This window comes from Schistocerca nitens, chromosome 6 (assembly GCF_023898315.1).
Source record: "Schistocerca nitens isolate TAMUIC-IGC-003100 chromosome 6, iqSchNite1.1, whole genome shotgun sequence".
In the NCBI taxonomy this organism is placed as follows: Eukaryota; Metazoa; Arthropoda; class Insecta; order Orthoptera; family Acrididae; genus Schistocerca; species Schistocerca nitens.
The window spans coordinates 576914138-576926961 of record NC_064619.1 but is presented as its reverse complement, the minus strand read 5'-3'; the positions used below and the strand labels follow the sequence as shown (position 1 = coordinate 576926961).

Genomic DNA, 12824 nt, shown 5'->3' with positions numbered 1-12824 from the left:
CTTTCCACTTGCTAAATTCGAAAACCTGAACATTTCTTAAAGTGGTGTAGGATGCTTCCACTTACACCTTACATCGCGCCAGCAAAGTGTAATGATGTGAACAAAAAGGTCACAGAGGAAGAACGTAGTCTCAGGAGTCCTTCAAGGCTCAGTATTTGGCCTGCTACTATTGTTACTATCTCTTAATATGTCTCAGTTGTTCTCTCCCACTGTAAATATCACTTATACGCTGATCATCTCCAGCTATGTCTAAGTAGAACCCAACAAAACTGTGTACAGCCATCCAGCATACAAATAATAATTTAGTTGCATTGCCAGACTGGGTGCAGATATTACGTTTGAAACTTAACCTGTCTAAAATAGTCTTACTCGTCCATGAGACTCATAATTCCTCGATACAGAGAATCTCTTCCACCATTAATCCTAAACAGCACATAAATAACTTCTCTTCTTCTGCAAAGAACATGGGAATAATTCTAGATCCACCTAGACTGGACTCAACACATAATTGAAGCCTTTAAGAATTTGTCAGCGTCACTTCGCTTGCTACAGAAGTAGAAAAAATTTCCTTTTGAGCTTAACAAGAAGCTTCTAGAATCACTTATACTCCCTATACTCAACTGTTCTGATGCTATTCTCCAAGGATTTTCATAGAAACATTCATGTGGGTTGGAATTGGCGACGAATGCTTGTGCACAATAAATTTGTGACATTCGCTTTTTCGACCATATCAGTCCTGCCTACAAACAATTATTATGGCTATGTGCCTATAGGCGTAGAGACTGTCAACCCTACTTGGTCTGTTGTTTTCTCAATCACTGCACTCCCTCTTATTGATCGTCAACTTTTACGCTACTATCTAAACAGCACAGCAGAAAATTGCTCTCAACGAAGTACAATCCTCTCTGTACCAGCACATAACACTGCCATATTCCCTAAAATATTATCCGTACCAGTAACTCGACTTTGGAACAATCTTCCACTAAATCAGAGAAACCATATCCCTTAGAAGTTTCAAGACAGCTGATGGCCCACCTACTGTGACAGTAGCGATCTATCACAAACTCAGATCAGCAGCTTAGACTCGCAAATTCCTTCTACCCCATAATTCCCCCACACCACCTCTTGTTAGCAGAATTCTTGTTTGTATTTTATTGATCTCATTGTCATTTCAATCTTCTCCATCTACACTCCTGGAAATTGAAATAAGAACACCGTGAATTCATTGTCCCAGGAAGGGGAAACTTTATTGACACATTCCTGGGGTCAGATACATCACATGATCACACTGACAGAACCACAGGCACATAGACACAGGCAACAGAGCATGCACAATGTCGGCACTAGTACAGTGTATATCCACCTTTCGCAGCAATGCAGGCTGCTATTCTCCCATGGAGACGATCGTAGAGATACTGGATGTAGTCCTGTGGAACGGCTTGCCATGCCATTTCCACCTGGCGCCTCAGTTGGACCAGCGTTCGTGCTGGACGTGCAGACCGCGTGAGACGACGCTTCATCCAGTCCCAAACATGCTCAATGGGGGACAGATCCGGAGATCTTGCTGGCCAGGGTAGTTGACGTACACCTTCTAGAGCACGTTGGGTGGCACGGGATACATGCGGACGTGCATTGTCCTGTTGGAACAGCAAGTTCCCTTGCCGGTCTAGGAATGGTAGAACGATGGGTTCGATGACGGTTTGGATGTACCGTGCACTATTCAGTGTCCCCTCGACGATCACCAGTGGTGTACGGCCAGTGTAGGAGATCGCTCCCCACACCATGATGCCGGGTGTTGGCCCTGTGTGCCTCGGTCGTATGCAGTCCTGATTGTGGCGCTCACCTGCACGGCGCCAAACACGCATACGACCATCATTGGCACCAAGGCAGAAGCGACTCTCATCGCTGAAGACGACACGTCTCCATTCGTCCCTCCATTCACGCCTATCGCGACACCACTGGAGGCGGGCTGCACGATGTTGGGGCGTGAGCGGAAGACGGCCTAACGGTGTGCGGGACCGTAGCCCAGCTTCATGGAGACGGTTGCGAATGGTCCTCGCCGATACCCCAGGAGCAACAGTGTCCCTAATTTGCTGGGAAGTGGCGGTGCGGTCCCCTACGGCACTGCGTAGGATCCTACGGTCTTGGCGTGCATCCGTGCGTCGCTGCGGTCCGGTCCCAGGTCGACGGGCACGTGCACCTTCCGCCGACCACTGGCGACAACATCGATGTACTGTGGAGACCTCACGCCCCACGTGTTGAGCAATTCGGCGGTACGTCCACCCGGCCTCCCGCATGCCCACAATACGTCAACTGCACATACGGTTCACGTCCACGCTGTCGCGGCATGCTACCAGTGTTAAAGACTGCGATGGAGCTCCGTATGCCACGGCAAACTGGCTGACACTGACGGCGGCGGTGCACAAATGCTGCGCAGCTAGCGCCATTCGACGGCCAACACCGCGGTTCCTGGTGTGTCCGCTGTGCCGTGCGTGTGATCATTGCTTGTACAGCCCTCTCGCAGTGTCCGGAGCAAGTATGGTGGGTCTGACACACCGGTGTCAATGTGTTCTTTTTTCCATTTCCAGGAGTGTATATTAACTCCTGATAACTCTAACCATAGACTCAAATGTACTACAATAATTTATATTATTCCTTCTGCCATTCACATTGTTGTTGTTATTAGTGTCTGTTGTTACTGTTACTGTTATAGCTGTGAACTTTTTGTGAAATCGTTTGCATGTGTTGTTCTTGGTCAGATGTAGAAGAGGGCCTTAAGGTCATAACCTAGTCAGGCTAAATAAAAATAAAAAAATGAATAAGTGTTGTTTGTGGAACATAACTTTTTCTAGGAATTACAGTTTTGCTGAACTGCACGTGTTAGTTGTGAAATGAAAGATCTGCCTAATGAAATCAAAAACAGAAAAAAATTATCCATTTAAGAACAAAAGACTTTACTATTGTGACAAATAACTTTGACTGTAGCATATTCTGTTTATATAAAGTAGTACACTAAAAGTGGTTACAGAAATATTATACTGTTGCAAAAAAGATTTAACAGCTTAAGTCTATTGCTGTAATCAAAATAGGACTGTCAAATTTCTTATTTTTTTGAACAGTGTGTAACACCCCACCTGTCACTTAGCTGGTTTTGGCGTGTGTTCACCCCAACTAATTGACTAACAGATCAACAGAGTGCAAAACTGCCACAATATCGGATAACGCAAAAAATTAATATGGCCCTGTGACTCCTGATTGAATTGCGGTGGCAGTGTTGACATTAATTTATTCAGAATTGATCACTTTTAATTAAAAAGGGGTGCACATTGATGTTATATTCAGCTATTGAACACCAGATGCAAATGTAGAACATAAAATTTATAAAGAAAGTGACTTGGGATTTCAACTACTTGAGTGAGAACAGATGCAGTCGATTAGCACAAATGTATTATTTAACTCCTGACCTTCAATCATCACATTACAAGACTCTATCAGGCAGTGGTAATAAATTGAGTTTGCATGGAGTGAAGCACGACAACTCAAAAGTAATTTCTATCGACTGACCCAGGCGTAATGCGAAGTGCGAAGAATTCTACAATACATGGCCCATGAAATCCTCGTGGAAACTTTGCCGACGTGATCCAACAAATTAATCAGTGTCCGGAGCGGGCGCAATATCACTGAATTCAGCGTGGCGGAGCGGCGGCATTGTGTGGACGTCGGCCGACCTCGTGGTGCTGCAAGGCTGCACTCGTCTATTCACTCCTAGCTATCTTGCTCAGTACATAGCTGAACGAAAACTTTCTATCTCCAAGCTCAATCGTTCCATTTGCCAAGTCCTAAACTGCAGAGACGCTCACTCTTTCTCAGGCAAGCTGAGTAAAGAACGCCACGTCCGCACTCTAGGCATGCTGGGAATGGAAGACCTCTACAGAGACTTCTCACAGTCCTCTCTTTGCCTTGGTTTCCCCTCCAGCAAAATCACTTACGCCAATTGCTGCGCAAGTCACGTTAATTATGCGTCGCTTCCCAGCGCCGACCAATGCCTGCTCTGGGAAGTGAATAAATTCCCACAATTTCCCTTCCTCTCACCTTCTGTAATTTAGCTCCTCTCAGGCCACCCATCAAGTTTAGCGTCTGCACAAACACCATTTTTCCGGAATCCTGACTCCCAGGAGAGTACTTCAAATTCCTCAGTCCTACATTCCCATCGGAGGCCAGCGTATTTAATTCTGTCGCTCTTCCCTGATTTTCTTCAGACTCTGCGAACCATGAATTCAGTGTGAAGTTGCTATAGTCACGAACACGCATATTTTGACCTCTTTGACCGCTCCACCGTAGCTTTCTCGCATGTTTCACTGAAAACAGGACGACGGACATTTATCAACAGGCGTACAAGTTCTCCGTCTGCTTCCCGGTACACCAGCATGGGGTCGGGGTCAACCACCCATGCTGTCACTCATCTTAAGGCGGCTGGAGGCCGCGCCCCGTTACCGCTTTCTCAGAGCTTGAGCTGCCCTAAACTGCCTATTGTCGTTTCCCTTCACCGCTCCCCAGCCGTGCGCTGCGGTCATTTCTGGGTACTTCCCTGGGATAAACCAGCCTCCAGTAAATCGACGCATTTCCACAAAGTTTTCATGTCGTGTGAATTACTTTAAAACCATCACCTGACAATTATTATTCCAATATGTCCATAATATGCCATCTACAAGATGTATTGTGCCTTGTCAGTCATTTTGTTCAGCCCTACTGTTCGCTCAACGTGAGTTAGGTGATCTTTAATTACTTCATGTAAGGGGCATGGTTCTTGCCATCTTACAAGTGGTTAATGAAGATTATATAAAAAGTTGAAAGTTTCATTCTCAGACAAAATACAGTTTAAGACCACAGTTTGGTTAAGTGCTGAAATGGTCCATAAATGAAAGAATCATTATTTCGGAGTATATGTTAGCATTATAAGATAGTAATTTTGCTTAACTAGCTTAGAATAATAATTTTCTTCAAATCTCAACTATTTTTCATTGCCTACACATACATATTATCTATGCAAAGAATAGAGGAAGTGTTGATGGATCTTGGTGTTATAGTATAATTCCTCTGGAGTTGACAAATTAAGAATGAAATTTAAGTTCTATGTTGTATACGCCAAACTGGTTATGGTTTCCTAAGTTCAGTAAACTATATATACAAAATAGCTAATAACAATTATATTTTAGAGTAACCTAATGAAAGTAACTTCGTGCCTGATCAGGCTGGCGATCGTTCATAAATAGTTTTGACAACATAAAAGGTCTAGAATCAAAAGGTTACTGATTCTATCCCTGGTTACTTGTAATATTGCATCATATGAATTGAGTCTTATACTTGTAGCCATTAGGCATATACTACACGGTCAAACTAATGGCCAATAATGGTAACGTTAACTTACGGAAGGTAAGATTTAGAAGCTACTTTGCGAGTAACTTTCATAGGAATTATTAGAGAAGCTACTGATTCGAACATTTCTACAGGAGGCCCCCATTTACAAGAGAAGGCTATACATGAGTGGCGTTATACTTGTCTCTGTGTGACAGGACGTTTTAATGTTAAACAGGGTGTATTTCTGCTGCTACTGTTAAATTTATTTCAAAAAGTAACAAGCAGTCACTGGCTCAAACTTACACACAGGATGATTTTGCTTAATGGCGACAAGCTGTAGGTAACGATTCCTGAGAGAATTAGTAAAAATATCATAAGGGCATGTGGCTAAAGTGTATTCCAAGGGAGGTACTCTTACATGAAGGTGGGGATAAAGGATCTTTGATAGTGTAGGTTACAATGACTGAAAGCGCTCATGAGAAAATAATAGGTAGGTGGAAGTGTTCTTTCTGTACTAGTGTTTAAACTCCACACTGAAGACGGTAATGAGTTGAAGCACTATCATTTAGTAGCCATATTAGCCTTCGTACCACCGAGAAGGGGGAGGGGGGGGGGCACGGTTTCCTGCAGAAAATGCATATGTGCCTTGTCTATGAGGTATTGTAGAACAACAATTGGTCGCACAGGAATGTCGCCAATAGCGCTGGCCCGCAGTGGTTTCTTTGCAGAAACGGAAGTAGACGGTTTTTATATATTTAGATGCGCTGAACGCGAACATCACTATTAAAATTGTATCCTAGCTCAGGGATACAACGAAGGTGGAAGTTAATGTTTCACATATATTGCTACTGGCATCAATATATTTATATTAATTGAACTTACCTAGTTTGTTTGCGCCGTTTCTTTGCCTTCCTCTTGTGGGTGGTGTCTGGATCATCTCACTGTAACATCTAGCAGAAATCAGCCAACATAACAGCAGTCCAATGTCCTGTGTACAGCTCACCGATCTTTCATGAGAGCAATATCCTGATCGAACCGCTCGTCTTGCTCATTACTGAATGCACCGCAGTTATCTGGGAACACGTCGAGGTGGGAGCAAAGGAAGTGCATCTTGAGCGTCATGTTTCAGTGCCTTATAATTATGAATGAGTTTGTCCGCGAGGTCTCTGTAATTTTCAGCTCCCCTGTTTCCCAAGAACAACGCTGTCACGTTACGGAAACAATGCCACGTATGAAGCTGATCAGGGGTTAGTGGACCCAAAGTGTGTATCCCTCAACAGTTGGCGTATCTGTGGACGAATGAATACCCGCTTTAGGATCTTCTCTGTGCTGAACCGTGGAAACTTCTTACACACATACGGTAATGCCGCTTCACTCCTGTGCACAGCGTTAACAAGTGCTGTAATGACTCCCAGTTTAATGTGCAGTTACGGGAAAACAATTTTGTTCTGACACACTTTTCGGCCATATTTTTTGATCTAGGCACAAGAGCTATTCGTGGAGGCCATTCCCTCTGTGTGTAGTGTTCTTCTCTTGCGCAACTCTCCCACTCACATAGGTAACAGCAAAACTTAATGTAACTCCCCTTGCAAACACAACAGCGTGGCATTGAGTTTGAAATCTCCACATACCAGTCAGTCATGCTTATTGTAATTACAATAGCCATGCTGCAAAGGCAGCATATGCAACATGGTGGTACGACCTCTCATTACTACTGAGTAAGAGTACTGCCTTCAGGCTTGTTTTTGAGCTGTCTATAGACTCCATAGTCTGGTTTGTATGTAATGTTTAGGTCTTAGAACAAACTGTCAATGTCACTGCAGAATGTAATGTTACCATCAGTTCTGAAATGACGCTGAAGTTTCTCCTGACTTTCTCCAAATACAGAGACTCATACTGTGTCAGCGAAGAGATTCCGCAACTGCATCGTCGGACCAACAGTTAGGTTTTACGGTTTGGAAGATCTAAATACCTGACAGATAGCCGAGATCACGCTGTGCAACTTTGGGTGGTTCTCCAGATGACGTTGACGCAGATGTAGGGTCAGTGTCACTGTCAGGTGATAGCACTTTTTCAGCTGCATGTGTCTTTTCAGAATCATCGGTATCACTGCTAGATGGTGGTACGTGTGGGGAACAAGAACTGGCAGTCCTTCACCATGAGCCATGGGATGTCACGGTACTGAATATTTCTGTGCCTCTTCAAATTGACTCCTTTCTTCAAGGGAGGTAGTGTACGAAAATAGCAAGCTGATGCATGATCTGTGGGTTCAAATAGCAGGCTCAGGCAAACTTCATGAAGGCCTTTTTACCGCCCATCCAAGCATTCAGTGTAGACGAACACGAGATGCATGTGTGGAGCCCAAACTTCATGTTGGACTCCAACTCGAGACACGAAATAAAAGGCATGTGCTAGTTTAACAGCTTTAGTCACTGGTCGCCTTCTTCAACCACAAATGTAACAAAACTTTTGTTACTGCTAGTGCGCGGGCTTTTTGTGAGTGTGCAACGCAAAATAACGAAATTCTTCAAATTTTCGCGTCGCATACATTCACTACCAACCGCTGCGACGCTCACTCGAATCACAAGTGAAATCTCACAGCCGTGACAAACAACAATTAAAATCGCGTCTGGTTTCTACATTCTACAATGCTCACGTGACTGAAACGACACTTACAGCCGAAAAAGTGCAATCACCTGACAATGACACTGACCCTACATCTACGCGAACGTCATCTGGAGAACCACCGAAAGACGCACAGCATGTTTAGATTTTCCAAAGCGTAAAGCCTAACTGTTGGTCTCATGATTGCAGTTGTGAAATCTCTTTGCTGACAGAGTACGAGTCTCTGTGTTTCGGGAATGTCAGGAAAAATTTGAGTCATTCCAGTACTGAAGGTAACATTACATTCTGCAATGACATTCATGATTTGTTCTAAGTCCTAAACATGACACACAAACCAAACAGTGGAGGCTATAGACAGCTCAAAAACAAGCCTAAAGGCAGTACTCAGTCAATAGTAATGAGAGGTCATACTTCACTTGTCTGACATAAGGCATACAATGGCATTGCGACGAGGGTTCATCTGCTGTGAGTGAGGTGGACGCTTCCAGCGCAATTTGGCAACACTGCCTTACTGCATGACTCATATGATGCACATATGAGTCATGTGGTAAAGCAGTGTTGCCAGTTTGCGCCGGAAACGTCCACCTCACTCACTCACAGCAGAGGAATCCTCGCCGCAATGCCTTTGTATGTTTTATAATGTCAGACAAGTAAGACTGTGAAATGTAAGTACCTCATTTACTTGTAAACCTGAGCGAGGAGACAATTTCAACCTCGATATTCGCCTTCAGCCCATCTACATCTACATCTACAAGACACGGCTACTTTCGTTTCCGTAAAGAATAAAAAGTGCAAATTTGTGGACCAGTGTAATCTAGCACACAGATTGAAAGTGAACCGACACCACCATAGCATAAGGTTTCTCTGTAGTGCCCAGGTGGATGATACGAAGGTTCACGAAACCTCCTGTCATAAATGTAGCCTCGACTGTGAATAGGATGGATGACAGAAGTGCCAGCGCCATGGTGGCCTGTGGGAACAGCATGTGACAAAACCCTGGCCATGGGGGCAAGTCTGTAGACAATAAGGCCTGCACACGTTGACTCGGATGGTGGCGGTTGTCACGGGAAATGGTCGTCTCACATACCTGCTGCTGACAGGCCACCTGCCTGATGCTATCACCAGGGGCACTTTCAAAGACCTTTTATCTCCGCCTTTAAGTGTGTGTACCTTCCTCGGAACACAATTCCGGTCATATTTCCGTATGTCGTTACTTGCTCCTTACCCCTTTAATGGTAGCTTCCTGCAGTTTTTACTCATGTAGCAAAACCACCCCATGTATATACTTTAGTTACTCGCTGGCTCGAGCTAATGTAGTGGTGAGCACACTGGACCCGGTTCAAATTCGCGTCCGGTAATTCTGATTTAGGTTTCCCGTGATTTCGCTAAGTCGCTTAAGACAAATGCCAGGATGGTTCCTGGGAAAGGGCATGGCCGCTTTCCTTGTCCATCCTTTCTTAATCCGAGCATATGGTATGTGTCTAATGACATCGTTGTCGATTAGACGTTAAACACTGTCCTCTACCACCTCCTCCTCTTACTCCTCAACAATCATTTATAGAGAAGCAGATGTAGAAGCTCTGGGGATGATTGTTATTTTTTTTCCTTCAGCAGAATTGGCGACTGTCCTCCGATGGAAGTCTCGGCAGCAGCTGTTACAGCTGCTAACAGCGACAGAGTACAAGCAGAGGATAGCACCGTGAGTGGGCTGAAGGCTCGTGTGGAGCCAGAGCACCTAAACGGCGACTGGCAAATGCAGCACTGCAAAGAAGACGAGGTCCATATCAAAAGGAAGGTGTTGTCCAATGGTACCCTGTTGGAGAATGGCTCCGTAAGTCACGACCGAGTGTCGGACGAGTACAAGGAGCCTGTGATCCCTCTATCTGAGGGGCAGAGGGCTAGCAGGAATATCAGTGTGGTAAATGGGAGTGGTGTGGACGACGGAGGATGGGACAGACGTGACGAACAAGTGCGGGAAGCATCCCCAGGAGAGGAGGAAGAAGTGGACCCGGCGAGCGGCGAGCTGCTGACGGAGGAGCGGCTGGCGGAGACGGAGCGGCTGCTGCGGCGGCACTCGGGGTGCTCGGGTCCGTGGCGGCTGTCTCGCTCGCCGCTGGGCGGCCGCGGCCTGGTGGCGGCCCGGGCGCTGTCTGCCGGGGAGCTGGTGCTCAGGGACCCGCCTCTCGTGCTGGCGCCGCGCGCAGCCTCCGCACCACTCTGCCTGCGCTGCCACCGCCGCGCCACCCCCGACCGCCTCCGGCAGTGCGCCCGCTGCCACATGCCCGTCTGCTGCGACGCTGCAGGTGTGTCCGACTCAGAGTGTGTTTCGCTCTGTAACACGTCAGCCCTTACCTTAGAAGCGAAAGTACGATAATGTGGTTTTCTTCGTGTCATCAGCTTCTTGGCTTCTTCAGGGAAGTCACTAAGCTGTCTAGGCTCATTTTTAGTCTCGTTCCTTAATCGGTAACAATGAAAACCTCCAAGGATCTTTTTGCTGCCGGACTGTGCCGGACCTTTTTTTTTTCTTTTTTTTTTTCCTCAGTAACTGGTAGACGCAGCATTTTGAAATTTGTCACATATTAGTGTGTGAAATTTGTCACACATTTCCGTACTCTCTAACTAATCAAACCCTATAACATACTTCCCGTTGATCTAGAATCACTTTTTCCCATAAGTAAGGTTTCACAGTAACAGTACAAGAAGAAAAAAAAGATCCTAAACTGTTAAGTTCTAATTACATTTCACAAAAAATATTTTTGTCATTTATGTCCATCTTTCCAGCCATTAGGAACTCTTCTTCTCAGGGATTTAAATACCATTAAACCATTCTCGAATGTGAGTTAATTCCCAGGACCGGAATTTTGCCAGTATCGATATGACAACCAAAATCGTCGAGATTCCAGATTCCCGCGATGGATGTACTGTGTATGTTTGTACTGAATGCCCAAAGCGCAAGTGCTGTTCGTACTTGGCCATTTTTTTTAAATCACAAAGTAAGGATCAGCATTGGTCATAGAAGTAGAAATCTTTATTTCTGTTGAAAGCTGTTTCAATCACTGTGTGATCATCAGAGCTAGTATTGAAGCCCCTTGTACTTGTAATACAAGCAGTAAAATTTCAATCTCTGTGCCTATCAATGAAGAGTACTTGTCATACCGAAACAGTTGGGACAGTTTGGGCGGATCGTGCAACTGTCTAAACTACCCAAATGCGACACTTCGTGCAAAGTTGAGTGGTGTTAGTAGTTGATTGCTGTCATATTTGTCGAACACCGACGATATGTCCTGCAGCTAGTGCATAGGGATAGTTCATGCTGTGTGCCAAAATCATCCGATAAGGTTCTTTAGTTGACTATAGACGTAGTCTCCTCAGTGTCGTGTCTAATGCAGTTGGTTATGAAGCATAGTTGTAGTACACGTGTTTGTGTGTGTTCATTCGACGTCTCACACACGCCATCTTCCGTAAACTTCCTCTGATACCTGTAAAACGGAGAAAATTGGAGTATATTAAGCACCAGTATTAATGATCATGTGCCTTATTCCATTCGCGTTTTGCGCAGTACTCTCGCGAGGGAATCTTCACCCTGATGCACCCTTTCACCTTCAAATGGCAAAACTTTCCACTTCTTCCAGAAACTACCGTTTACAAAAAAAAGAAAACTATTCAGTTTTCTGGAAGATTATCTGGTTTTATTAGCCAGATTTCAAACAAATTGAATTCACAACTCAAGTTACAACTTGTCAGTAATACAAGCGTGGCTCAATTGTTCAAAGGTATTGGAAGAATCCTCCTCCTTGATTTTACACTCCTAGATCATCTTTGACTATCGTCATGGAACTTAATTCAGAAGGGTCTTCATGGTGCGACGCACGGTCGTGTAGACTCTGCGGCTACTTGCAGTGATTCGGTTTCATCATACGGTGGTCTGCCTACGCCGCACGACGCCCCAGGAGCACCTCTAACAAAATGCTAAACACAGTGAACCCAGAAGCGGTTCAATACTCAGACTAACTCGAAGAACCTAACTTAAACTTAATTGCCTACCAAATAACAGCTATTTCTCATTTGTATCAGCTATTGTCGGGCAGGTGTTTCACGGACTCCAAAGTTATTAATTCACGCCTGTTCAAAAAATGGTTCAAATGGCTCTGAGCACTATGGGACTTAACAGCTATGGTCATCAGTTCCCTACAACTACTTAAACCTAAGTAACCTAAGGACATCACACAACTCCGTCATCACGAGGCAGAGAAAATCCCTGGCCCCCGCCGGGAATCGAACCCGGGAACCCGGGCGCGGGAAGCGAGAACGTTCACGTCTGTGTATCCTCACACTCCCCTACACATTTCTCATCATCCCCTCTGTGATGTATACAGTGAAGGCTGCAGAATTGTCACACAGTCATTCCCAAGTTTCGCTTCTGTAAATTTAACAGCGTTTCTCCAGAACAGGGATTCTTCCATACCAAAAACTTCCATTTACGTTTTCCACGTGTGTGTGTGTTAGACTGGTATGAACTATAGCGACCTGTTACGATCCTAGCAGAAAAAGTCTATTAGTTGAACGTCTGCTATGAAGCCTTCTTTGAGGGCTGCAAAAGCTGCAGCAGTGCTCCAGAATTGCTGCCTAGCGTCTTGTATGTGACTACGTTTAGAGATGCTCTACACATTTGCATACCCATTTTGACAAATCTAGGTCGCTCACTCGACTTACCTACTATGGATTTCATGTGTTGGTACCACTTCGCAACGCTTCTGCATCGGCTAGTAGCAGGATATCGCTTGTGAATAAAGTGAGCTGTATTTTCATATAAACCAGAAATGTTGCAACAAACTTAGTGG

General features: G+C 45.0%; 1 protein-coding gene across 4 annotated transcripts in view; it reads left to right on the top strand.

Annotated features, from left to right (window-relative positions):
• LOC126263681 (SET domain-containing protein SmydA-8-like) overlaps nt 1-12824 on the top strand; it is a 215195-nt gene that overhangs the window by 52997 nt on the left and 149374 nt on the right. For 3 of the 4 annotated variants that reach the window (XM_049960806.1, XM_049960805.1, XM_049960802.1), the window contains exon 2: nt 9598-10286. In XM_049960806.1, coding sequence (XP_049816763.1) covers nt 9617-10286 — 670 coding nt within the window. In that variant the 5' untranslated portion in view covers nt 9598-9616. Of the gene's footprint in view, nt 1-9594; nt 10287-12824 lie in introns of all 4 variants that reach the window. The other variant, XM_049960803.1, reaches the window with a different exon arrangement.